This window comes from Convolutriloba macropyga, chromosome 2 (assembly GCF_964194025.1).
Source record: "Convolutriloba macropyga chromosome 2, txConMacr16.3, whole genome shotgun sequence".
Classification (NCBI taxonomy): domain Eukaryota; kingdom Metazoa; phylum Xenacoelomorpha; order Acoela; family Convolutidae; genus Convolutriloba; species Convolutriloba macropyga.
The window spans coordinates 20,815,260-20,840,852 of record NC_134469.1 but is presented as its reverse complement, the minus strand read 5'-3'; the positions used below and the strand labels follow the sequence as shown (position 1 = coordinate 20,840,852).

Below are 25,593 nucleotides of genomic sequence, written 5' to 3'. Positions count from 1 at the left end.
GTTTGTTGCAATTATATTAGTATTGTGGTTTTTTCATGACATTTTTCAAGTCGCCCATTTTTTGTCTGAACCTTATGACGTTTCGTCCTCAAAATGGGATAAACTGGTACCACTCGGAGGGAATTAAGTGCCCCAGTAACTCTCTTTGAGTCACCGCTTTACTGGTCTCTAAGTATGCGATTCGCCTAAACTAATCTGAGGAGACAATTTCAATGTGTGAAGGGCGCATCTTAGTCTCAAAAGTTTAACCGCCTTCTGTCACCCCAGTTAGTTGATTGTTTTATTTTCTCTAAAACGAAGTTTGAAACATGTTAGTCTTTTTTGGTAAAATTTTTGCGTCACCGTTTGTTTGTTCGTTTTGCGCGTTTGTTCTAGACTTCTCAAGTGACTTTTTCACACTTCACTTATTCATTTTTGTCTGCTGCTAATTGTAAACCGGTTGAAGATCAAAGCCGTTGTAGCTTGTGGTTAAGATGTCAGAGTGCTACCCTGAAGATCGATAGTTTGAATCCCTGTGAGGTCGACGTTTTTGAACCCTTAGAAAATTTTTGAGCCACACCTCCCCTAAACTCAATTAACCCGCCTGTCGTTCGCGAACAATTCTTCCGAGCACAGTCGGTTTGTTTTTTTTCTGTCCTTTCAATGCCTATCGGGGTTACGGGAATCAATGGAGTCTGTTTTCAATCTGCCGGGTGTGTTTATCCTATTTAGAGGCTGAATTAGCTGTATTTCTATCTAATCTAATGAAACTGTGGGACAAATTAGAACACTTTTTGACGCTTTATGACCTCTTCAATTGTTCTCATGCATCAAGATATCAAAGTGCAATAGTTTATTATAGCTGCGAAGCTGTAAGCTGAGCGGAGCTATATTGCGGTGCTCTTGGTTTTTTTTTTGTTTCGTCGTCTGACGCTCTTTTTCGTTCTACATTTGTTCACACAGCAAAGCTGAAACAGTCAAATTTTCTGAATTACTTCTTCCTCTTACTAACGGTGTTTGCGCGCTGACGTCATTTCTCACTCTCTTCAGCAAAAGTTTTTTGTGTGATTAGATTTTGATCACAAGTGACTTACCTCAGTCAATAAAATGACTTTTGCACTTTAAAACTTAAGTTTAATTTGAATTTGTTTAAGGTCAAAGGAACTCATATGTGCAGTAAAGGTCCCTAATAAGAGGCTTCTGCAGGATGAATTTTAACAAGCTTTATTAATTTATCGCTGAATGTTTTTTACCTAGCTTTCAATCTCTATTATACGGCGTGTCTATTCTTTCGCAGCTATTCCGGCAATCTGCCGGCTATGCTTCCTAAATGGTTTGGTATTACGCCTTTAGTACTCCATTTGAGCTGCTGAACTCGTCATATTAATTGCATCCAATAAATTTGCGGACAAATAGAACATTTTTTTGACAAAATAAAAAACATTTTTTACTCTCAAAGAATTGAAAAGTTATACAATCGCCAATTTTTTCCCTTTATTTTTTATAACAGTTTCTGGACGCCTATGTCCGACAATGGTATCTTAAAATCTTAACATTTTTTTGTTATTTTATACCAGTTACAAACATGCCAATTTTTATATCAAGATATCATTGTTTTAGATTTTCCCAGTTTTTGTTTTTTATATGTTAATTCGTTGATTGTACAAGACGCTTTCATATAGAAACATTTGATGAAAATCATTGTTTTGGAGTTACATTATGTAAATAAACAGTTATGTAAAGTTATCAGGTTGTGATTGATCATTTTTCTCCGTTCTTCTCCGCTTCGATAGCTTTTCGAAGTGAATAGTTTCCTTAAGTGAGTACCTGGCTGATACTTAAGTTAGGTGTTATTTCAATACGATTCCGGAGTCATCCAGCTATTTTTTGCAACTTCTCATACTGTCAATTTTTCTGTCTGACAAACTTTTTGCGTGATTGCCGAACTTTTATGTTTAAAAATTATTTAGTGTTATGGTGGCCTGCAAATCTTGTTTTTAACCTCCATTTTCCCGTCATACTTACTCCACTTCGTTACGCCCTCAGCTATTTCTGCCGTGTAGGCGTGAAATCACGGCTAGTTTCCTCGGCCTTCACGTCTCTTGCCCGGATCGGATCGAGATAAGTTTCTTATGCTGAAACTAGCAACTACGAAAACCAATGCATTCTTCGTAGTTATAGCTGAGGCTACGATTGGCCTTCCTTGGTTTTTATTTCGTCGACAAGATTTTTGATACGACCATATGACGTCACAATCACTTCAAATTTGCTTTTTGTTCATTCGCTCATGCAATTTCAACTCAATTGATTGCGCGACGTCATTTTTCACTCTTAGTAGAGTGAGTTTTTTTGTTCTTTCACGTGATTAATTTCTTGGCCACGCGTGATTTATTCACAAAAAAAATCAATTGAGTGTGTGTTACTCTAATTTGAAGTTATTTATAAGCAACTAATAGAAGCAGCAAACAGATTCTTACTCAAATTATTACGTATCAGCATTTAATGAAAAGAATTTTTTGTCTGTCTTTTTGCGATGATTTTGAGACTGCACATCTACGAAGCAATATCGACTATTTTCTGACAATCTGCCAGCTATGTTTTTTGTTAACGGCTTTTCGCTTTTGCATTCTGATGCTGCTACCTTAAAGCAAAAAAAAATATAATTGCTATGTGATCGGATTTTTGATTAGCGAAAGAAGTTTTTTGTTCTTGAGCTCAGTTGATTAATTAACATTTCTACGTTGAATGCTTTTTGTGGCAGAAAAAGCATAAGTCTAAACGTTTTGTCAATTGTGTTATTTTTTTGCTTGTTGTTAATTTATTTTTGGAGCAATTTTCTATAGTAGGTGCTGGAAACGCCAACTCACCGCAGTAGAATTTAAAGAGTATTTGGTGGCTCAATAATGCGTTTCAAGGGCCAGATCACTTCATTCATGCCAAATTTAAATGTTTTTGGTTATTCCAGAATAAATTCTCTTTTTGCATCTTTGAGTCAATATTTTTTTGATCAGCGTATGTAGTATAGTATTTCTATTAACTGTTGTGTTCTGTTTCTCATGAGCTATTTTTGTTTGTTTTCTAACTTCTTTTATATAGAAATTTCAGCTTTTTTTTTAACTTTTCCTAATTTTGAAATTCGAATTTCGCTTTGATTGTCTGTGCTCCGTAAGGGATGTCAATTAGGTGCTATTGCAATTAATTTATGGCAATGAGTCTCTGTTGTTTGTGCGAAGTTTTTAATTTTCATTTAGAAAAGGTGTTTCAATGAAATTGATGAACTCTCAAGACCAAAATTTGGAAATTACTTGTCATTCTGCTGGAGTTTTTTTGCATTTTTTGCACCATTTGTTAATGGATTTTTTCTGAACAGAAATTGTTAGCTCTTTTTGCTATGCATTTTAGCGTTGAACTTATTGATCTCAGCCTTTCTATTTGATTTTGACTTTTAATAGTCAACCTTTTCTTAGTCTACTGGAGATACTATGACGGTATGAATGATATTTACTACCCAATAAATTTCTTGGGGCTAGGTTTTCATGTGAAAAAGTTGTTTTTGTTTTCAGTCTTTTTCCTGGTATATTTGAATTTTGCTAGAGATTGGATTCGTTGCATCAAGATTCCTCCTACAAAGGTAAATATTTAAATTAATATTAAATTCTGTAGCAATAAAGTAGCAATTATGGTCCTGAAGAATCGATTTCGGTTCTTACATTGCTTTCGCCTTCTATTATTTTGACTTCTGCTTTCTGAATGTGTCTTTTGAGTCTGTTTAATTTATTTTAAAAATTTTATTTAAAAAGCTTTTTGTCAATCTGCAAATTGCAGTTATTTAGCTTTACCAGTCATTTTTTTCTGATAATACAATACAGTTTTGGGGTTTAATATGTTTGCAATTTTTCTCCTTGAACTCTTAATATTCTGCTAAATTTTTTTGGGCATATTTTCTGAATTACCATATAGGTTTTGTTTTGAACTTATTGATCTCAGCCTTTCTATTTGATTTTGACTTTTAATAGTCAACCTTTTCTTAGTCTACTGGAGATACTATGACGGTATGAATGATATTTACTACCCAATAAATTTCTTGGGGCTAGGTTTTCATGTGAAAAAGTTGTTTTTGTTTTCAGTCTTTTTCCTGGTATATTTGAATTTTGCTAGAGATTGGATTCGTTGCATCAAGATTCCTCCTACAAAGGTAAATATTTAAATTAATATTAAATTCTGTAGCAATAAAGTAGCAATTATGGTCCTGAAGAATCGATTTCGGTTCTTACATTGCTTTCGCCTTCTATTATTTTGACTTCTGCTTTCTGAATGTGTCTTTTGAGTCTGTTTAATTTATTTTAAAAATTTTATTTAAAAAGCTTTTTGTCAATCTGCAAATTGCAGTTATTTAGCTTTACCAGTCATTTTTTTCTGATAATACAATACAGTTTTGGGGTTTAATATGTTTGCAATTTTTCTCCTTGAACTCTTAATATTCTGCTAAATTTTTTTGGGCATATTTTCTGAATTACGATATAGGTTTTGTTTTTTAAAAGTTTTTGCTTACGTCATTGTCACCGCTAAAAGTTTTTTCTCTACATGTTATTTTTTATCCGTAAAAGTTTTTTCAACTTTCAGGCAGGGACTGATTGTAATTTTTGCTCTTTGATTTTTTCGTTCAACTAAATTTTGAATACTATTAGATATTTTTTTGTCATTTGCGCTTTCTACCGCAGGCCTGATGGTTTGATACTTTGTTGAGAACATGTTCCTCATCAACAGTATTCTGCGATTGCAGCTTCTGCAGGGAAATAGTTGTAATGTTTGGCCTTGTGCCAGTCAAAATAGAATGTTTCGTTTATAATACCAACCATGGTACTAATAGTAGTCTAGCGTCTGTCAACTCCTAAAACAGACTTTTTCAGCTTTGTATGAGGCACCTTAGATATTAAAAAATAGTTTTTCAGAAAGTTGATAGTTTTTAATAGCAAACAATGAGAAAGCCCTCACATTTAAAATTCTTTACTGACTGGTAATAATTAGGAAATTAATAATAAATTGTAATATTTAGTCAAGAAAATTTACAGGTGATTATTGCCAATTCATAAAATAGATGTCAATGATTGCCGACATAACCATCATTGCGCCATTGTCTCAGGTGTCACAGAATAGGTAACAAATCAGCTCATTTTTATAATTAAAAATCAACTAACGCCAAATATGAGAGAAAGTTTCTAAACGTTTAATGCATTCTTTTCATGCAAACGTTGTAGCATTTATATTAGGCCCATTTGTATTTTTGTGTCTTTTTGCTTCCTACCAATCGATTTTTGGACTGATAGTTTTCTGACCAACAACTTTGTGGCTTTTCGTCTTGACAATCAGAAACCGATGATGCCCATTTGGCATAGTGTCTGAGCAGTTGTCTAAGAGCCTCAATAATATTTGAGCATGCACTATCGAATTTGCCGAGTGAACATACGTTTATAGTGTGAAGCGCAATTGTGTAAGTTTCGGCAGCAATTCCATTCAACTTCCCCTCAATCCCATTATCTCGCCGAAATGAGCTATGCATGCCTAAATTCACAATGCAAACAACGTAATATTTTTAGTTTTCGTGTTTTTTTTTAAAATGCTGGTCAATATCTGAATAGTTCAGCTACACAAAAGGTCAGTGAGTCTAATTGTTCCTCATAAATTTTATGGAGTTTGCTTTAAAATTTGTTTCATTGGTTTTTAAAGAGCTGATTGCTTTATCATAATTTTGGCTGCTGTTTGTGCGAGCTATTATTTGTGCATCTCTGTGGCTTTATTTGAAATTTAGAAGCACTCTTCAATCTGTTTCCAAAATTTTGCTCATAGATGCTTGTTTATGACTTTAAAGCCTAACTATTTTGCTCCCGGAAAAACCAATATTGCGCTCTAGACATTTTGTCGTGCATTATTAACCTGCGTTTTGCAATTTGGAATGGAAAGAATCTTGACGCTGAAATTAAATATTTTTAATTTACGATCTTTTGCAGTTGAAAAAATGCAACAATTTTCTTGTTAACATTGCAAGGAAAGTTTTTGAGCGCAGTCGCGGTTTGTTGTCATTACTTGAGTTTAATTTGTTTTGAAACGAGCATATATGAGCAGAAGTTGCAGTAAAGTTTAGAAAAAGGTTTGAAGAGAAGAGTTTTGCTTATAATTTTAAATATTCAATATTATATGGCCTCAAAGCAATTCATAAGAGCTTACAAAGTTTAGTTTAGTATCCACATTTTTGCATTATGAGTGTTTGGTTTACTGTTTAACAACTCGAGAGGGGTCCTATCGATTCTATGATCAGTATTAATATGACAAATTTTTACAAAAACATTTTCAATAGTGTTAGCCACCATGAAAAATTTAGCATATTGCATCGGTGACAGAGTTGCGCCTATATTCTATCACAAAATTATCATCAGTTATCATCAGTCGAAAGCAGTTATCATCAGTCGAAAGAAAAATGAAAATTTCAGAAAAATAATTCTCCACTTTGCGTCGTAAGCTAATCAAAACCCTAAAGATAGCTGACAGATTGCCAGAAATTAGCTTCATTAGTTTCTAATTCCGGAGAAATTATTTTTTAAACTAATTGTTGCAATCTGGTATTTTGATTGAGCACTCAAATATCCTCCAATTAGGATGACATTTTCAGTTGGCATTGTATTTTTCATTGATAGTCATAAAAAATCAGTTTGAGAGACAGGGAAAATGATTTTTGTAGTGAGGTAGGTCAGGTGTTACCAAAATTTAATCACGCAGAGGAAAAATAAGCTTGCACTAAAAACAGTGAAAATTGACATAAAGAACGTATTTTGTGACAAATTTCATGAAAAGAAAAATGTGGCAGAAAACCCAAATGACCAAAACAACTTTGAGGACCCAAAATTTAGCCGGATTTGACACTTATTTTAGTGGAACCTTCCTTTGTCTGCATTAACAATGTTGCTAATATAAAAGTGATTGCGAGCGAACGATTGTAGGCATTGTAGCTTAGGTGTTAAGAGGGCTATCCTTAAGTTCGCTGGTTTGAACCCCTTTGGGGTTGGAATTTCGCACCCATAAAACATTTCTACGCTACGCCTCCTGTAAATTAAATTACCCCGCCTGTCGTTCGAGAGCAACTCATCCGACGTTAGTAAGTTCATGGTTTTAGCAGTATACAGCGCTTTTTTGTTGAAAACCGACTTTCTGATTTGTTTGAGCATTAATTTGTAATAACTTAAAATGGCGGTCATAAATGGTCTTTCAAAGATTTTAATACTGACAAAAATTTTTGTATATAGTTTGACGGATCTTTTTTATCACCCGCTTTGAAAATTGATATCTTCATGGCTATTTTGAGAAAATTTGGTGATTTTTATCTTTCATGCATTAGTTGAAAAGTTAATATGGATGCTACCACTTTGGTAACATTTTAAATGAAAATAACGTTTAAATCATGGCACTACTTTACTTAAGTAAATACTTACTTTTGGATGTAATAATTTCCACCTCGACATTTTGCTATAACTTTTAGTTTAAAAGTGAACATTCTTTTCCACTCAGCGTGAAATTTTTATTGAAATTTCCAGTCAGATCATCACGGAGGGGAAAATAATCTTTGCTTATATTTTTTTTGGAAAATTAGACATTAACAGAGTCGAGAATTCTGTGGTCCTTTCTTTGAGCAGTTTTGCCGCTCAAAGTGAAAATGTTTGGAGAAGTTTTTGACCAATTTTTGTTTGTTCTGCTTACTTTATGCGCTTCCATATATCACCTGCTCTCACCACTGCTTCCGATTTTGAGCATCGGAAAAGGAAAAATTCCATGTGTAATACCTTTTAACTTTGAATTAATTACACTTTTTCAAGGAATTGGTATTTTTAGGACTTAGGGTGATTGTATGATAGGCAAGGCAAGCATCTCTAAATTTCAAGATTCAATTGTTTTTCTTTTCTTTTTAGGAAACCAAAGATGAAAGGATCTACTCTTGTCTCTCAATTTACGAGGCAATTGAAGCAAGGGACGGGATTGCGAAGGCGCTGTACGCGCAGCTGTTTAAATGGCTAGTCCAGAAAGTGAACAATATGGTCGGCAACACCTTAAACTCCCCGTCAGTCAACCTACTGGACATATTTGGCTTCGAAGTGTTCCCGAAGAACAGTTTTGAGCAACTGTGCATAAACTACGCAAATGAATCACTGCAGCAAGTGTTTATTCGGAGTGTTTTCAAAACTGAACAGGTGACTGATTTACATTAGAACTTCAGGATTTGTTTCCTTTTCCCCCGTATAAATGAATTGTCATAAAACTGTGAATATGGCATTGTTTTAATTATTGACCTGTATTTTGTGATTAGACGGAGTACCAGCGAGAGAGAATAGATTGGCACAGTTTAGACTACAGTGACAACTTGACCACCATTGAGCTGATGAGCAAAAAACCAACCGGTATCATGCACATCCTGGACGACCAAAGCAACTTTCCCCAGGTTTGTCTCACTGTATTATATTCAATCTGTTGAAGTCCAGTAGTTTGATAGCGAGTTAGGAGATTGTTGCAAGCTAGTATTGCCGATAAAGGCTAAAATAGTGATGAAAGAAATAATTTGTCAAGACTTTTAATGACGTGGATGGGACAGGCGACTGAGCCATGCGGCTCACTTTGTAGCCTGCCAGATATTAAGTACAATAAGTAATATAATTATAGCACTATAAATATATAGATATAAGCAAGTATTATTACTAAAATACTTAATTCACTGAATAACCTCCTTTTTGTGTTTAAGCAATTAAAAGTTTTTCTAATGGCATGTTTTGTAAATGTTTGTTTTGTAAATGTTTGTTATTAATAGCCGCCCTCATCTTCTCATCCGGCTGTTATAGCGCTCCTATTTTTTTACAATTCAAAGAATTTGAATTGTATTGGGGCGCTGTCTTTTTTACGACTCGAAGAGGAGTATTCGAGAAGTCCTTTTTTTAATCAATTTTATTGGAGTGATCTTGGAAGCGGAAAATGAAACGCGTGAAAAAATTTGGAGTGATTTTGGTGCTGAACAAAAGTGAAGAGCGGGGCGAAAAGAGAGTTGTTTTTGTTCATACCGCTGTTTTTGAGAGCGAGAAATTGATGTGTGAAAAAATTTTCTCTAAGCGAGCGGAATTTGTTCACGTGCGTTATTTTAAAGCACTTTTTTATTTATTTTCGTTAAGACGTTAGGTTATGATTTTGTTTTAATTTTAGGCTGGTTTCGGTAGTGGTTTGAAGGTTTCTGGAAATTCTTATGAATTTCATGATAATGCGGTGGTTTTTAATGTATTTTGCTGATTTTCGGGCTAATTTTTGCGTTTTTTTGACGATTATTTTGTTTTACTGGCTCGAAGGGGTATTGAAGAATCCCCATCTACTTGAGCAATATTATGATAGCAATTGGTTACAGTTTTTTGGGTAAAAATATTTTTGTTGAGAAATATGATAAAAAATGGCGAAAATTGGAACTGTTTTTCTTAATTTTTTTTGCAGTTTTTCGTTTTTTTTTCTGTTCTCAGCTAAGTTTCTTTGCCTATTATGACTTGCCTATTGTTTTGCGAGCATCTGGATACCCTATTGGTTGAAGGGAATTTTTATTTGGATTTATATGTTTTTTGAAATATTAAAAAATTTAACTTTTTCCAGTTTTTTAGTGAAAGTTGTTTTTAAGAGCTTTTTTTTCATAATTTGAGCCTAAAGTATTTTTTTTTCATTTTTCACATAAGTGGTTATTGTAAGTACTAGTTGCTTTGATGAAGTAATTTTGGCAGAGATAGTTTTTTTGGGATCTCAATTTATAACAAAATTTGATCAGATTTTTTATCATATTTTAACAGATTTGATTTTATTGTTTTTACTTTTTGTTTCATGACTTTGTTTCAAGATAATGAGGGCACGTTTTGTTTGATGAGTAGTTGGATGGCGTTTAAATGGATTCACTTCGAGTCGTTTCCAAATCAACTGCGGGGTCTGTGTTCTGAAATGTTTGATTTTTCATCTTATTCTTGAAGAACATACTTGTATCAATATATCTGTGCTAACTAGCCAAAATTGACGAAGAACGACTAATATTGATACGTGGTTTGATTGCTCTTTAATAGCCGCACAGCGATAGCTGGGGCTATAATTGGCCTTCTCTTGGTTTTTTACAATTCATAGAATTTGAATTGTATTGGGGCGCTGTCTTTTTTTTAAGATCTGTTCACACATTTTCATGATTTTTGAAGTCAAATTGGAGTAGTGATTTTGGTCACGCCGAAACAGGAAATGGAGCGAAAAAGCGAATGGTTTTGAGGCGTGAATTTTTTCCGCTCTATTTTTAAAGTAGAGTGAGAAAACGGTGTTTGAACGAAAGTTCGGTTTCTCGGTAGTGGTTTTTTGTTCACATGCAACAATTTCACTCTGATTTTTACTGTTTTTTCAATTTTTGGATCAGATTTTTTTCTAAATGGTTTTCCCAATCCATTCACAGCTCATTCTAGGCCTAATTTTGTTGTTTGAATTAAATTTTAATTTATCGCTAGTGGTTTTTTTGTTCACATGCGGCATTTTGACATTGATTTTCTGTTTTTTTTTCTTAATTTTTTGATCTGATTTTTTTAAATGATTTTCTCAATTCACTCATAGTCCATAGTAAGTCTAGTTTTTCTGTTTATTCAATGAAAATTCTTTGAATTGTACGTCAGGACTTGTCCTGTTGTGTTTTTTAACTTCGAATTCTTCAAAATGAAGAGAGTCAGTATTAAAAAAATCAAAGTCAGAAATAGAAACGGGATAAACCCACAAAGCTCATTTTTAGATGCCCGGTACTTGGACTTTGTTCTCATAAGTTTTAGTTACTATCTATAGTGCTTATTGGTATTGATACTAGACCCTGTAGCGTCTCACTGAGATTCAGGAGTTTGTTCAATTACGAAATGACATCAAAATAAATCGCACTTTAAAATATTTTTATACAAAAATCATTTTTTTTGGTATTTTATTTTCTTTCAATCCCAATAGAGTTATGGGAATCAACGGCGGCTCTTTTACGGCAATTTGCCGGGTATGTTACATGCATCAACCACGTAATCGTTTTATTATAGATTCGAAGCTGTAAACTGAGTGGAGCTGTATTGTGGTTCTCTTGATTTTTTTGTTTCTTCGTCTGACGCTCTTTTTATAGTTGTAAGCTGAGCGGAGCTATATTGCGGTGCTATTGGTTTTTTACAGTGCAAAGAATTTGATTTGTTTTGGGGCGCTGTCTTCTTTTAAATATCTGTTCACACAATTTCATGATTTTTGAATTCAAATTGGAGTAGTGATTTTGGTCACGCCGTAACAGAAGTGGAGCGAAGAAGCGAGTGTTATGCGGCGTGTAATATTTTCACCCTAATTTAAAAGTAGAGTGAAAAAACAGTGTTTGAACAAAAATTCGCTTTCTCGCTAGTGATTTTTTTTTTCGCATGCTGCAATTTCACTTTGATTTTTACTGTTTTGTTCGAGTTTTTAGATCGGATTTTCTAAATGGTTCTCCCAATCCATTCATAGTTCAATCTATGCATAGGTTTTTTTTGTTTGAACCAGTTTTCCCTTTTTTGCTTGTGGTATTTTGTTCACATGCGGCATTTTAACTTTGTTTTTCTTTTTCATTAGATTTTTTGATCTTATTTTTTTTGGAAATAGTTCTCCCAATTCACTCGTAGTCCGTTCTAAATCTAGTCTTTTGTTTATTCAATAAAAATTCTTTGAATTGTGCGTCAGGACTTCCTGTGCTACCTTTTTCACTTAGTCGTACTAAACATTTTTGCGGTACCTTAGTTCACAGCTTGTTCAACTTTTTGTGTGACTACTTTTTGACTTCTCTGACTTTAGTTTCAATCGTTTCTCATTCTGCTAAAATTATTTTAACACAGCAGTTGCTCTGCAAAGCAATTAAAAATGTACAGAGTCAGTGAAAAAAACGAAATCAGAAATAGAAACGGGATATACGCATAAGTCCTAATTGGTATTGATACTAACTCCTGTGTCGTCTCACTACGAAACAGGAGTAGGTTCAGTTCCAAAATGACATCAAAACAGTTGGCACTTTTTTGTGTTTTTAATCATTCGTTCATGCAATTTCAACAAAGTTGCGTGAATGACGTCAGCTTTCACTCTTAGCGGAGAGTTTCTTGTTCGTTCGCGTGGTTAAGTTTTTGGTCACACGTGAAATATTTCATTCAAAAATGACTTCCTCACTCTGAAATTGACTTTACCGTGCTTTAATTCGGCTTTACCGTGCTTTAATTCGGCCATGCCGCGCTTTAAGAGATTAGGTCAAACAAGTGCATGTCACTATAGTCGAAGTGTGATTGAGGGCGGCAAATGCAAGCAGCAATAACTTAAACAGATTCTGAATCAAAATATAACATCTCAAAAAATTATTTACATACGTTTTGTAGTCTGTTTCTTCTGCTATCTTTTCCCGACTGCAGGTATGTGAAGCTATGCTGGCTCTTTTCTGGCAATCTGCCAGCCATTTTCTTTTTTTTCTCGTCGCTAACTTTTATCAGATCAATTTTCAAATGAGTTAAGGGAGGTCGTCTGCACGTCGAGGGCTCAGAAGTTTTCAAAATTAAATCACTTTAGAAAACTCTCGATCTTTATTTTTATCAATTTCAAAAAAAATTTAAAAGCACTAATTTTTTCTTAGAATCAAATAGTCTATTATAGAGGTTCTAGTTTGCACACAACTAATTTTATTCAAGAAGCCAGAAAAACCAGCAAAATGATGAAGGCGCCGTTTCAAAAATGTTTGTTCTTCTCTTTATTCCCTTCAAGAATTGTTTTTTAGATTTCTTGTAATTAAGGAATATCGCATTTGTTCATTTATATTCCTTTTGGCAAACGAAATGCGAAAAATTAACTATGAGCTTCATTCTTCGACAAAAATCAAGATAAATATTTTTCGTTTTTATAGCCACCCTCCTTTTCTCAGCCGGCTGTCAGAGGGGTTGCTAATTTCTTTTCGTCGTCAAAAAAATTTTTGGTTCGCTGTACCATAACAAATCTTTTAACATTTTGCGTGAAATCGTTTTGACTTGGTGTGGGTAGTTTTACCTTTTTCCTTGTGAAAGAGGAGTTTGTTTCAATACATAAAGAAAAAAGTGAGCTCTAAAATTGTTTTTTTTTGTACAATTGGGGTTAGCAATGGCGGTCAGTAGTGGCTATTTTTCTTTACTCTGCCGGGTATGTTCTTTCTTTTTAAAAGCCGCCGTCAGGCTCTCAACGGCTATTTTTTAGGCGCTCTTTTTTAATTCGCTTTACCATTTGATCACTTTTTTCGTTTTACAAAGTCATGGTTTTCACGTTTGACTTTTGACTTGCTTAACTCACTGTTTCAACCGACTGGATAAGCATTGAACTACGTAATTTTTTGAATACGGTCAATGTCAAATGAGCAAAATCAAAAGAGACGGGATGAACCGATGAAGCCCGGTCATTAAGTCTTTGAGAAATAGGTTATCAAAGTTCATTAGAATGTTTGCTAGCTGAAATTGGTATTAAGCTTATTAGCTTTCAGTTTAGAAGCTGAATTAAGTGTAGTTAGAGAATCCAACTGAAACTGCACGCCAAATTTTAACAGTTTTTGACACTAAAAAAATGGAAAAGAATCCGATCAATTTATCTTTTCTTTTCTTTTGTTTCAATACTGATGTGCATCAAGCTTGTCAACGGCGGCTATTTTCCGACAATCTTCCGGCTATGTTATGATTTTTTATATTCCGTTTAACTATTAGACTTCTATGTTTTATCAAGTTTTCCGTTTTGGTTAGTTCGGAAATCTATTGAACTACAAAAAAGTAAAGACGTAAAAGGATACTACTACCAACGAAGAGTCCACGAAACTAAAAAAAACTTTGTCTCAATATTTTTGTCTATTAAGAATTATTGTCGTTTAGTTTTGAAATATATTTGTCTAATGGGTTATAATTATAGTTATGTAAGTTACTAACAGTCTTACTAGCACTTATATTATTAATAGCCGCCCTCATTTTCTCAGCCGGCTCTTATAGCGCTCCTAATTCTTTTTTACTTCGTCGAACTTTTTTTTCGCTTTACCCTTTTGCCGCTTTTTCGACATTTTGCGTGAAATCCTTTCGACTTCTCTGGGCTAATTTCTCTCTTCTCTCATTCTGCTTAAAGTCAATTTGAACATCAGTTGCTCAGCAAAGCAATTCAAAATGAACAGAGTGAGTATAAAAAATTGAAGTCAGAAATAGAAGCGGGATAAACCCATAAAGCCCAATTTTAGATGCCCGCTCTTTGAACGTCGTTCCTATAAGTCTTAGTTACCATCTCTTATGCTTATTGGTGTTGATAGTAGCCCCTGTAGCCTCTCTCTAAGAAACAGAAGTTTGTTCAACTACGAAATGCCATTAAAATAAATCGGACTTAAAAAATGTTTTTGTACAAATTTTTTTTTCAATATCTTCTGTTCTTCCAATCCCCATCATGCTTATTGGAATCAATGGCGGCTATTTTCCGGCATTCTGTCGGGTATGTTAATATAATTTAATACCATCTCAACCCTAACCTTCGCACCCTCAATGCTTTTTAATAGCCGCGAAGCGATAGCGGCTATTATTGGGGACATCGTGGTTTTTTTTTAATTCGTCGTCTCCATCGATGATTCTTACGACCTGACTTCTTGGAATTGACTTCTTGGAATTGACTTCAGTGACTTCTATTGCTTTGCAGTTAAAATTTTTGTACGTGACGTCGTTTCTGCTTTTAGGTCAATTGCGTGACTTACTTCACTCAAAAAAATGACTTCTGAACTCACTTATGGAACTTTAATTTTTTTATGAAGATTTACTAGTTAATAGTGTGCATCTAAGTAGTGCCAATCTTGTATGCCCTAATTCGTGATTATTAGTCTTGAGTTTTTGATTTCGAATATCAATTTTGAAATAGCTATTTAAGGGCTTTTTCCTTATAGAACGTATGTGTCAAAAAATTGACAGTCCGAAGCTAACCCAAAAAGTCTTGTGGTCTATTAAAGGACTGGTGGTCGATCTGTCTATCTTATTTCTTTAGGTGTTTCAAGTCATGGAAGGCCACGAGTGTCTATCGCGGCTATTTTCCGGCAATCTGCCGGCTATGTTACTTTTTCTTGTTTTTCTCTCAATTTTTAAACAACTCACATTTTCAACCTGCAATTCAAAACTAGCCTCAAAAGGGTTACAAAATGTTTTTTTTTCTTTACGATGCGTAAAGAGAAAGTAAAAATTTCAGTGAATAAAGAACCGGCCTCGTATATTTAGTCCCCCGTTTTGATTTGAAAAAATGTTTGTACAATTATGCAAAGAAGTGCAGTACAGTTATGCAAAGAAATGCAGAATTGATGCTGATTTTGAATGCAGGATTTAACAAGTTCGCATTTCAATTCTTTAAAGCTCAATAGTTGAGTTTTCCAGGACGGAACCAAATAATGGCCTTATAAGTTTCATTTTTAAATAGGCAAATGACCATTCGTTTCTGGAGAAAGTCAGTCAGGTGCACAGGGGAAACGAAGCATTCAAAGTAGACAAGCTGAAGGATCTGCAATTCAGCGTTCGCCACTACGCTGGTGACGTCAGCTATTCAGCGTATGGTTTGCTTGAGAAGAACAGAGACCGGCTCAGATTCGAAACCCTCTGTCTCCTGGCTGAAAGTGGTCATCCTGTTAGTTGATTGAAATCAAGGATTCTTGATGGCTCTCTAGTTAATAGCTGTAATGGCGATAGATGAGTGGAGCTGTTATTGACCTTCTGTTTTTTATAGCCGCTCTTGTCTTAGCCGGCTATCCTAGCGGACCTATTTTTTTAAAACTCATGGATTTTTCTATTTGTTCCAATGCTTTATGAAGTCAAATTGAAGTGATTAAATGCTATCAAACGAAGCTTGTTGCAGTTTTAGTCCTGTGGTCTTTTTTAATGCGATTTTTGGACAGTTTTTTGTCTGACCCATTTGACTTTTCGTCCGAAAAAACGGGATAAACAGTTAGCGCTCGGAGGGCATTAAGTTCTCTTAGAGACATAAGCCTTACTATACTCTAAGAGTTGGATTCACTAAAACTGTTTTGGGGAGACAATTTTATGGCATGAAGGACAGTTCTTAATCTTTGTTTGCCCCCCCCCCCTCAGACGAAGCCAACCGGTCGCTTGAGAGCCATTCTTCCAACGAGAGTCGGTTATGTTTAATAGCCGCCGTCAGCCTCTGAACGGCTATTATTTAGGCGCTCTACTTTTAATTCGCTTTACCTTTTGATCACGTTTTTCGTTTTACATAAGTAACAATTTTCACGTTTTACTTCTGACTTACTTCACTCACTGTTTCAACTGAATGGATTTTAAATTCTTTCAAGCATTGAATTAAGTAATTCTGTGAATACGGTCAATGTCAAAAGAGCAAAATCAAATGAAACGGGATAAACCGATAAAGCCCGGTCATTAAGTATTTTCGAATTAGGTTATCAAAGTTCATTCGAGTGTTTTTTAGCTGACATCGGTATTAAGCTTATTAGCGTTCAGTCGAGAAGCTGAATTAAGTATAGTTTTAGAACCTAACTGAAACTGCACGCCAAATTAGAATACTTTTTGAAACTGAAAAAAAAACGAGAAAAAAATCGGTCACTTCGTCTCTTTTTTTTCTATATCAGTCGCATTATGCATCAAGAGCGTCGCGTCAACGGCGGCTATTTTCCGGCAGTTTGCCGGCTATGTTTCACTTTGGGAGCTTTTTTGTAAAAAGGAATAGCAGTTATCTTTCGAGCATAGACCATGCTTGTAGATCTTGCCTACTGATTTCTCTCAGTCGTTCTAGCTAAGCAAAATTGCTATTCTTTCATAGTTGATAGCCCCCTCTTTTCTTAGCAGGCTATCTTTTGACTCCTTTTTTAAAAAATCTTCGAATAAAACTTTTTTCGCTTTACCTCATTTTGCCGCTTTTTCGATATTTTGCGTGGAATGTTTTTTATTTTTTCGGGCTATTTCTTTTATCGCGCATTCTGCTCAAAGTGCTTTTAAACAGCAGTTGCTCTGCAAAGCAATCGAAACTGAACGGAGTAATTAAAACAAAATCAAAATTAGAAACGTGATAAACCCATAAAGCCCAATTTTAGATGACCGCTATTTGAATTTTGGTATGCATGGTCATACATGGTCCCTTATTAACTTGATGACTTTATTTTTGCTACTGTTTTTGCAGACATTTTGAAAAAGTACCTAAAAAAGCTTGACTGTTTTTATTGTGTGATGTGCAGATATATAAAGACTTCAATAGAAGTTGCAATAGATCGAAGTGGTAATCAAAAAGAGATCATTTGCAAATAGCTAACATCAAAGGCAATTTAAGTCTTAAGTTACGCAGGTTGAAAAAGAAACATCAGCAATCTGCCGGGTATGTTTTCAGTATGTAATTAATTGCAGTATTCACTTCGAGACCTTTTTTGTGCAAAAAAATGCAGTTATCGTTCGAGCTTCGACCATGCTTCTCAATGTGTTTTGTTTGTATTCTCTTGATCTATCTAATAGAATCATTTCGTTCTGAATTGAAATTGGAGTTTTAAAAAGTATATTAACAAGTTCTTGTTTTTTATTTGACCTTTTTGGCGAGCGCTAATTTGATTTAATTTTTTTTCAAATTTATCAAATAAATGCGATGATACTTGCTTTCTATTAATAGATAGTTCAGATTTTGAAACTTTGAAGGTCAGCTCATTTTATTTAATGAATTATACACTTGCTGAAGTTCTAAAGATTTAGTGTTTTGCTAGTTTTTAGTGCTAGCTTTTCCTGTCTCTCTGTATTCCTAATGAGTGGTCTGATTATCTCTGTAAGATGGTATAATTGAAGCAATTTAATAGTCTACGTGAAATATAACTTTGTAACAACTTGACAATCTTTCCTTTCAATAATATGTTGGCGATAGTTTTTGTAGGCTTTTATCATTCAGTAGCTTCATCAGTGACAGTTTTCATTGTCGCGTTCATAGGGTATAATTGAAGCGATTCAAGGTCTAATTCCTATGTAATTATGTCCGTACTTTTGTAAGCGAATTTTGATTGGTTTTGTGTTTGTCTTGTTTTGTCGATTAGTATCTTTAATGAGAGGTCTCGTTAAACATGATTGGACCTATAAATTTGTTTAATTTCATATCGGGCGTTCATAACGGCTTTGTCACTACTTTTGGAAAAATATCTGTGACTTCTGAGTTTGATCTGTTCTGTAGCTCTTGTTTTTGTTCTATCATTTGGTCTAAACATTGACAGGTGTCAATGACTCTCTTTACTTGTTTGTGAAGAATATCAGTGACTTTTGATTGTGATCCGTTCTGTAGCTCTCGTTTTTGCTCAATCATTTAGTCTGAATAAGGACAGGAGTCGATGACTCTCAATTTTTATGAAACAAAATTGTTTCTTTATTTCAAGCATGTGTAGTTAATTGTATTATTCACTTTGGGACTTTTTCCTCGAAAAAATAGCAGTCATAATTCGAGTTTGGTCCTTGCCTCTCTATCTATTTGGTTTCTATTCTCTTGGTCTTAGGAATGGAAATTATTAACTGCTCTTGAACGAAGTTCATAGCAATTATTGTAAACGTGTGTGTTTTTTTACGACTCGAAGAGGAGTATTGAGATTCTACAGGTTTTTACGACTCGAAGAGGAGTATTGATATTCTACAGGTTTTTTTTAGCAGAAAGCAAGTTTGTTCACGACTTGAATTTTGGCTTCTTTCTATTCGAGCTTTTACCTCCGTTTTTGATTGTTGACTTCTGTTTTCGAACATTGGACTTTATCAATAGCTTAGTTTGTAATGTATAGCAATTGGTAACAGTCTGTAATTCAAGGTGAATAGGTCAATTTGAGAAAATTTGATCTCATTTACCTACCTACCCCCTCCCCCCACGTACCTACCCCCCCCCCCGCCCAACCCAACGTAACTACCCCCACGTACCTACCCCCCCCCCCCAACCCAACGTAACTACCCCCTCATACCTACCTACCCCCCCCCCCCACATTCCTACCTACCCCAACCACCAAGCTCCCCCCGCACCTAAAAAATTGTCGGCGTTTTTAAAACACGTTAATGTGGTTTGTTGGGCTACTTTTGTATTTTTTCTCTTGTCTATTTTGATTTTCTGATTTTGAATAAGGTTAGGTTAGAAATTATAATGCACGACGATTCGAGTCGTTTCCGGTATTCTACTGGCTATGTTATTTATGCAAATTTTTCGCTTGACATTTTTGCGCTTTTCTTCTGGAACAAAATCGGTTGCATAATGGCAGAGGTAAGTGGTTTGTAGCGCAGTGGTTAGTGCTAGAGGCTGTGGAGCGGTAGGGCAGTGGTTCGAATCACGGTGGAGGAGAGGTTTTTGCACCCATAGAGAAAAATTGATCTGGGCTACAGCCCCTGAATTAAATTGCCTCGCCTGTCGTTCAAGAGCAATTCTTCCGACATCTTTCGGTTTATGTTTTCCTTCTGAATTCAAATTGGAGTTAGTGAAAAAGTATGAACACGTTTTTCAGATTTTTGTTGTGATTGTTATTTTCTTTTTTCAAATTTTGTTTTTGTGTTGATACTGGCATTCTAAGGTTGCTAGTAAGGCTAATTGGAATGTTAAAACAATCCTAGTGTGAACTTTTGTATTACTTTAAAAGCTTTCGTCTTCCGAAAGTTGTGAATTTTAGGGTGTTGGCTTTGTTTGTTTTCACTTTATTACAACCCTTAATCGTATTTTAATTTCTTTTGCTCACGTCTTTTTGTGACCTTTTTCAAAGACATTGGTAATTTTCTAATTTTGCTTTATTTCTTGTCTGTTGTCTCTCATGTGTTGTCTTCAGAGATCGCTTTTGCACGCAGTTCAATTTTTTAATATCTGTTCATTGGTTTTGTCTTTGACGACACTAATTTTCTTTAATAATGTTGAGATAATTTATGGTAATACAAGGTCTTTTTGGTAATAATGGGGCGGTAATTGTATCAGTATAGCCTATGTTGAATATCAAAGACTGTTCGTCTATTGAGACTGATTGCCAGGTCTTAGTATTATTGTGTGTTCAGTGGATTTATAATTCAGTAGTTGTCTTCTTGGCTTGTTTTTTTATTTGTCAAGATTTCTTAACGACCTGTGAAATTAGCTTTCCGTCATTCGGTCATGCAATTGTTGGATTCTATTTCCCAAACGGCATAGTTTATTTTTTACGCTTAGTGGATCATGTGTATTCTTTCGGTCACACAACTTGTGATCTAAAATTTTCTCTCAATCACAATTTCAAGCAGCTGAATTCAATTGGCGGCAATTTAATACTAAAAGTCAAATGAAAAGTGCGCCGAAACGGGTGCCATTTTTTACTTTAAATCTTAATAGTGGTATATGTTAACCTCTAATGTGGTTATTTGAAGCTCACTATAGAACTTCTTAGTCCCATTTAGGCTCTCTCCCTCCCTCCCTCCCCCGACTTAAGCAGGCTGCAATTGATTACAGCTCCCACAAGTCGTTCGAGAGCAATTCTTCGACGTTTAGTCGGTTATGTTTATAATTTTTCTAGATTTGAAATATGTCGCTCAAACTCTGTTAATCAACTAAGATATTAGTGTCTTCAGGATTTATTTCAAATTCGTATAGTTAACGATTGACTTTGCGTGTAAGTATACGATCGTATGGGTCAAGCTCAAAATCAGAAGAGAGTGCAGCAGTAAAGATTATCAGTAATAACTGGAGCCGCATCATTCAAACGCAAAACGTTGTCTGTATCATTATTTGTTTGAACTTGTTTTTAGCTCGTTGGTGAATTGTTCGCTGAGTTGCACTCATTAGAACTGGACCGAACTTTTGGTCCCCATGGCGGTAGTTGCGTTAGGAAACTCGTGACCAAAGGATTGAAAGATGTGTCATCTGTCAAGTCACATGCCGGAGGGGTGCTGAATAAGCGGAAAGCACCTACAGTGGCTGCCAAATTCCACTCTTCGCTCGTTAATTTGATCACTGTCATTGGACGCTGTAACCCGTTCTTCGTGAGGTGCATCAAACCGAACAATACAAAGGTAACATTTCCGACTCTAATAACCCAGCTTGTGGTTTATAAAGCTGTAATTAATTGCTCTTGAACGCAGTTCATAGCAATTATTGTAAAAGAGTGTGTCTTTTTTATGCAAATCTTTCGCTTGACAATTTTGCGCTTTTCTTCTAGAACATTCTTTGAATTCTCAAGTGACTTTCTCACGCTTTCGTTCATCATTTTTGAGTGATCTCTAGTGCTCCGAAGTTGCTAATATAAAATCGGTTGCGGCGTAGCAGAATTAACTGACTTGTATCGGAGTGGTTAGTGAGGGTGGCCATGGAGCGAGAGGTCAGTGATTCGAATACCGGTGGGGTTGAAGTTTTTTGCACCCATGAAGAAAAATTGATCTAGGCTAGAGCCCCTGATGAATTAAATTGCCTTGCATGTCGTTCAAGAGCAATTCTTACGACATTTGTCGGTTTATGTTTGGTGCTTGTACAGTGATTCCTGGTGATAGCTTGAAATCCTATGAGCTTTAAACAAAGAAATCTGTAACAATTTTTAATTGCTCTTAAACAAAGTTGGTAGCAATTATATTAGTCCTGTGGTCTTTTTTATGCGATTGTTTTCGCTTGACCAATTTTTTGTCTGACCCATTTGTCTTTTGTTCGTCAAAAACGGGGTGAACAGGTAACTGTGGGTATGTGTATCTACGGAATAACATCAAAATAATACTTTTTTGTCTTATCAGTTAATCTTATTAATTACTGGTCTCATCATTTGGTAATGTGGTCTACCTTACTTAATTGTGGTTTTTAATCATTTAATTCATAGATAAAGCTTTCTGTCATTTTCACACTAATTGTTTTCCAAACTTGTTAGCGATTTTGAGTTTTGCTAGTACTAATAACACTTTTTAATAGCTGCCTTCAGCCTCTCATTGGCTAATATTTAGTTGCTCTCTTTTTAATTCGCTTTACTTTTTCATCTCGGTTTTCGTTTTACATATGTCACGATTTTCACGTTTGACTGACTTACTTCACTCACTGTTTCAACTGAATGGATTTTAATTTTCACGCATTCAATCATGCAATTTGGTGAATACTGTCAGAGTTGAAAGATGAAATTCAAAAGAGACTGGATAAGCCGATAAAGCCCGGTCATTTAGTCAATGTTTGGTGCTTGTACAGTGATTCCTGGTGGTAGCTTGAAATCCTATGAGCTTTAAACAAAGAAGTCTGTAACAATTTTTAATTGCTCTTAAACAAAGTTGGTAGCAATTATATTAGTCCTGTGGTCTTTTTTTTGCGATTGTTTTCGCTTGACCAATTTTTTGTCTGACCCTTTTGTCTTTTGTTTGTCAAAAACGGGGTGAACAGGTAACTGTGGGTATGTGTATCTACGGAATAACATCAAAATAATTCGCTCTTGAATAGTATTTTTGTACAAAACTCATTTTCCCCATTGTTTCTGTTCCTTCAATCCTGATGTGATTATGGGAATCAATGGCGATTATTTTCGGACTCACTGTTTGTTATTGAGCCTAAATGTGATTAATCATTTGAACTCATGGCTAGTGGCTTTCACGCCTTTGACCTTATTTGTTTTAAAAAATTTCGCTTTGAATTTCAGTGTTTTCTTAATTTTTTTGTTCAATTTTTTGGATCGATTTTTTTTCTAAAATGTTTTGCCAATCCATTCCTAGTTCATTATAGGCCTAGTTTTTTTGTTTCAACCAAATTTCCCTTTCTCGCTATTGATTTTTTGTTCACATGCGGCATTTTGACATTGTTTTTGTTTTGAATTTTTTGATCTGATTTGCAATTCACTCATAGTCCGTTCTAGTTCTAGTTTCTGTTTAGTCAATGAAAATTATTTCAACTGTACGTCAGGACTTTTCCTGCTATGTTTTTTTTTCGCTTTACCTTTGTGGCTCCTTTTTTGTTTTACATAAGTCACGATTTTCACGCTCGACTTCTGACTTACTTCACTCTGTCTTTACTGAATGGATTCAAACCTATTGAATTACGTAAAACAGTGAATACGGTCAAAGTCAAAATGCAAAATCAAAAGAAATGGGGCAATCTTATGAAGCCCGGTCATTAAGTCGGAATGAATTGGGTTATCAAAGATCATCAAAGTGATTCCTCGCTGGCATTAGTTTTATGCTTAATAGCCTTCAGTTTAGAAGCTGAGTTACGTGTGATTTTAAAATTTAACCCAATATGCTGATTTTACACACCAAATAAGAGCACTTTGGCACCCAGAAAAATTGTATCAATTTCTATCTCATTTTCTTTGTTTCAATCCCAATGTGCGTCAAGCGGGTCAACGGCGGCTTTTTTTTCCGGCAATTCGCTGACTTTGTATTGTGAAATGTTGAATTTAGCGAGTATTTCTTATACTTTTTTGTCTTATCAGTTAATCTTATTAATTACTGGTCTCATCATTTGGTAATGTGGTCTACCTTACTTAATTGTGGTTTTTAATCATTTAATTCATAGATAAAGCTTTCTGTCATTTTCACATTAATTGTTTTCCAAACTTTTTAGCGATTTTGAGTTTTGCTAGTACTAATAACACTTTTTAATAGCTGCCTTCAGCCTCTCATTGGCTAATATTTAGTTGCTCTCTTTTTAATTCGCTTTACTTTTTCATCTCGGTTTTCGTTTTACTTATGTCACGATTTTCACGTTTGACTGACTTACTTCACTCACTGTTTCAACTGAATGGATTTTAATTTTCACGCATTCAATCATGCAATTTGGTGAATACTGTCAAAGTTGAAAGATGAAATTCAAAAGAGACTGGATAAGCCGATAAAGCCCGGTCATTTAGTCAATGAGAATTAGGTTATCAAAGTTCATTAGACTGTTTCATTAAGTTCATTAAGCTTATTAGCTCTCAGTTGAGAAGCTGAATTAGGTGTAGTTTTGAAATACAACTAAAATTTCACTCCAAATTAAAACACTTTTGGACAATAAAAACTGAAAAAAAGTTGGTCGATTTTTCCTTTTTTCTTTTTTTTCACTGCATTAAGCCCTTCAACGGCGGCTGTTTTCCGGCACTCTGCCGGCTATGTTTGTTGTCTTAGGACTTAATCTGGCTATTAAGTATTCATCGGCTGCTTATGATGCTCAAGTGAATTAAATTAATTGCTTGTTCAAAGCTTTTGATATGATTAATAACCGCCGTCAGTCTCTCAACGGCTGTTATTTAAGCGCTTTTTTTTTAATTCGCTTTACCTTTTGATCATGTTTTTCGTTTTACATAAGTCAAGATTTTCATGTGTGACTTCCGCCTTACCTCACTCACTGTTTCAATTGAATGGATTTCAAGTTCTTCCAGGCATTGACGTACGCAGTGTAGTGAATACAGTCCAGGGCAAAGGAGCAGAATCAAAGAAACGGGATAAACATATAAAGCCCGGTCATTGTCATAGTGCATTAGGTTATCAGAGTTCATTAAAGCGATTGCTAGCTGACATTAGAATTGTTCCTAATAGCCGTCAGTTTAGAAGATGAATTAAGTGAAATTAAGTAGAATCTCACTGAATATGCAGAATTTACACAACAAATAAGAACCTTTTGACACTTTCTGTCAATTCTATCTCTTACTTTTCTTTCTGTTTCAATCCCATTATGCGTCAAGCGGGTCAACGGCTGCTTTTTAACGGCAATTTTCCGGATATGTTTTGACACCGGTTTTATAAAAAAAATTGTAGTTCAATTTTAATCTTGCACTTTTTTAGCTTTCTTGCTAGCTCTTATTTGCTTTCAAGTGCTGCTTATTTTTTATCGATTTTTCGGTCCAAATTTTAACTAACGTTTTTATTGGGATTCCGTCTGTTCAAGTAAATTTGTTAATCTTGCCTTCATTTTTGGTTCTGTTGCCTTTTGCAGCAATTAAAGCTGAGCTTTACCGTTTTGAAATTTAGTTTTTCGCTTTGTCTGCCATTGATTTCCACAATTTTGTATTGTGTGCTCATTTTAAGGATTTGCTATTTCAATATTTGCATACTTTTCTTAGTGCTGATATTTAAAAATAAATTAATTCTCGGTAAAAACGTTTTTTAATTGTATTCAAATCGAAATGGTTTCGAGGATAATATCTCGAAATTTAGCGACTTATAATAAAGTTTCCAATTTTAATTCTCAAAATTCTCTTAATATTGAGATAATCAATATCTCAAAATTCGTTTAACATGTTTTTTCCTTTAGATAGAACTTTTTAATAGCCGCCCTCATCTTCTCAGCCGGATATTATAGCGCTTCTATTTTTTACAATTCAAAGAATTTGAATTGTATTGGGGCGCTGTCTTTTTTTTTAAGATCTGTTCACACATTTTCATGATTTTTGGAGTCAAATTGGAGTGGTGATTTTGGTCACGCCGAAACAGGAAATTGAGCGAAAAAGCGAGTGGTTTTGCGGCGTGAATTTTTTTCGCTCTAATTTTAAAGTAGAGTGAGAAAAGGTGTTTGAACAAAAATTCGGTTTCTCGGTAGTGGTTTTTTGTTTCACTCTGATTTTTCACTCTGATTTTTCACTCTGATTTTTACTGTTTAATAGCCGCCCTCATCTTCTCA

General features: G+C 34.8%; 1 protein-coding gene across 3 annotated transcripts in view; it reads left to right on the top strand.

The window, feature by feature from the left end:
* Positions 1-25,593, top strand: part of LOC142357847 (unconventional myosin-XV-like) — a 163,282-nt gene that overhangs the window by 15,952 nt on the left and 121,737 nt on the right. For all 3 annotated transcript variants that reach the window (XM_075409359.1, XM_075409363.1, XM_075409353.1), the window contains 4 exons: positions 7,938-8,216; positions 8,333-8,464; positions 15,484-15,687; positions 20,787-21,050. In XM_075409359.1, the coding sequence (XP_075265474.1) occupies positions 7,938-8,216; positions 8,333-8,464; positions 15,484-15,687; positions 20,787-21,050 (879 nt within the window). The remainder of the gene's footprint in view (positions 1-7,937; positions 8,217-8,332; positions 8,465-15,483; positions 15,688-20,786; positions 21,051-25,593) is intronic.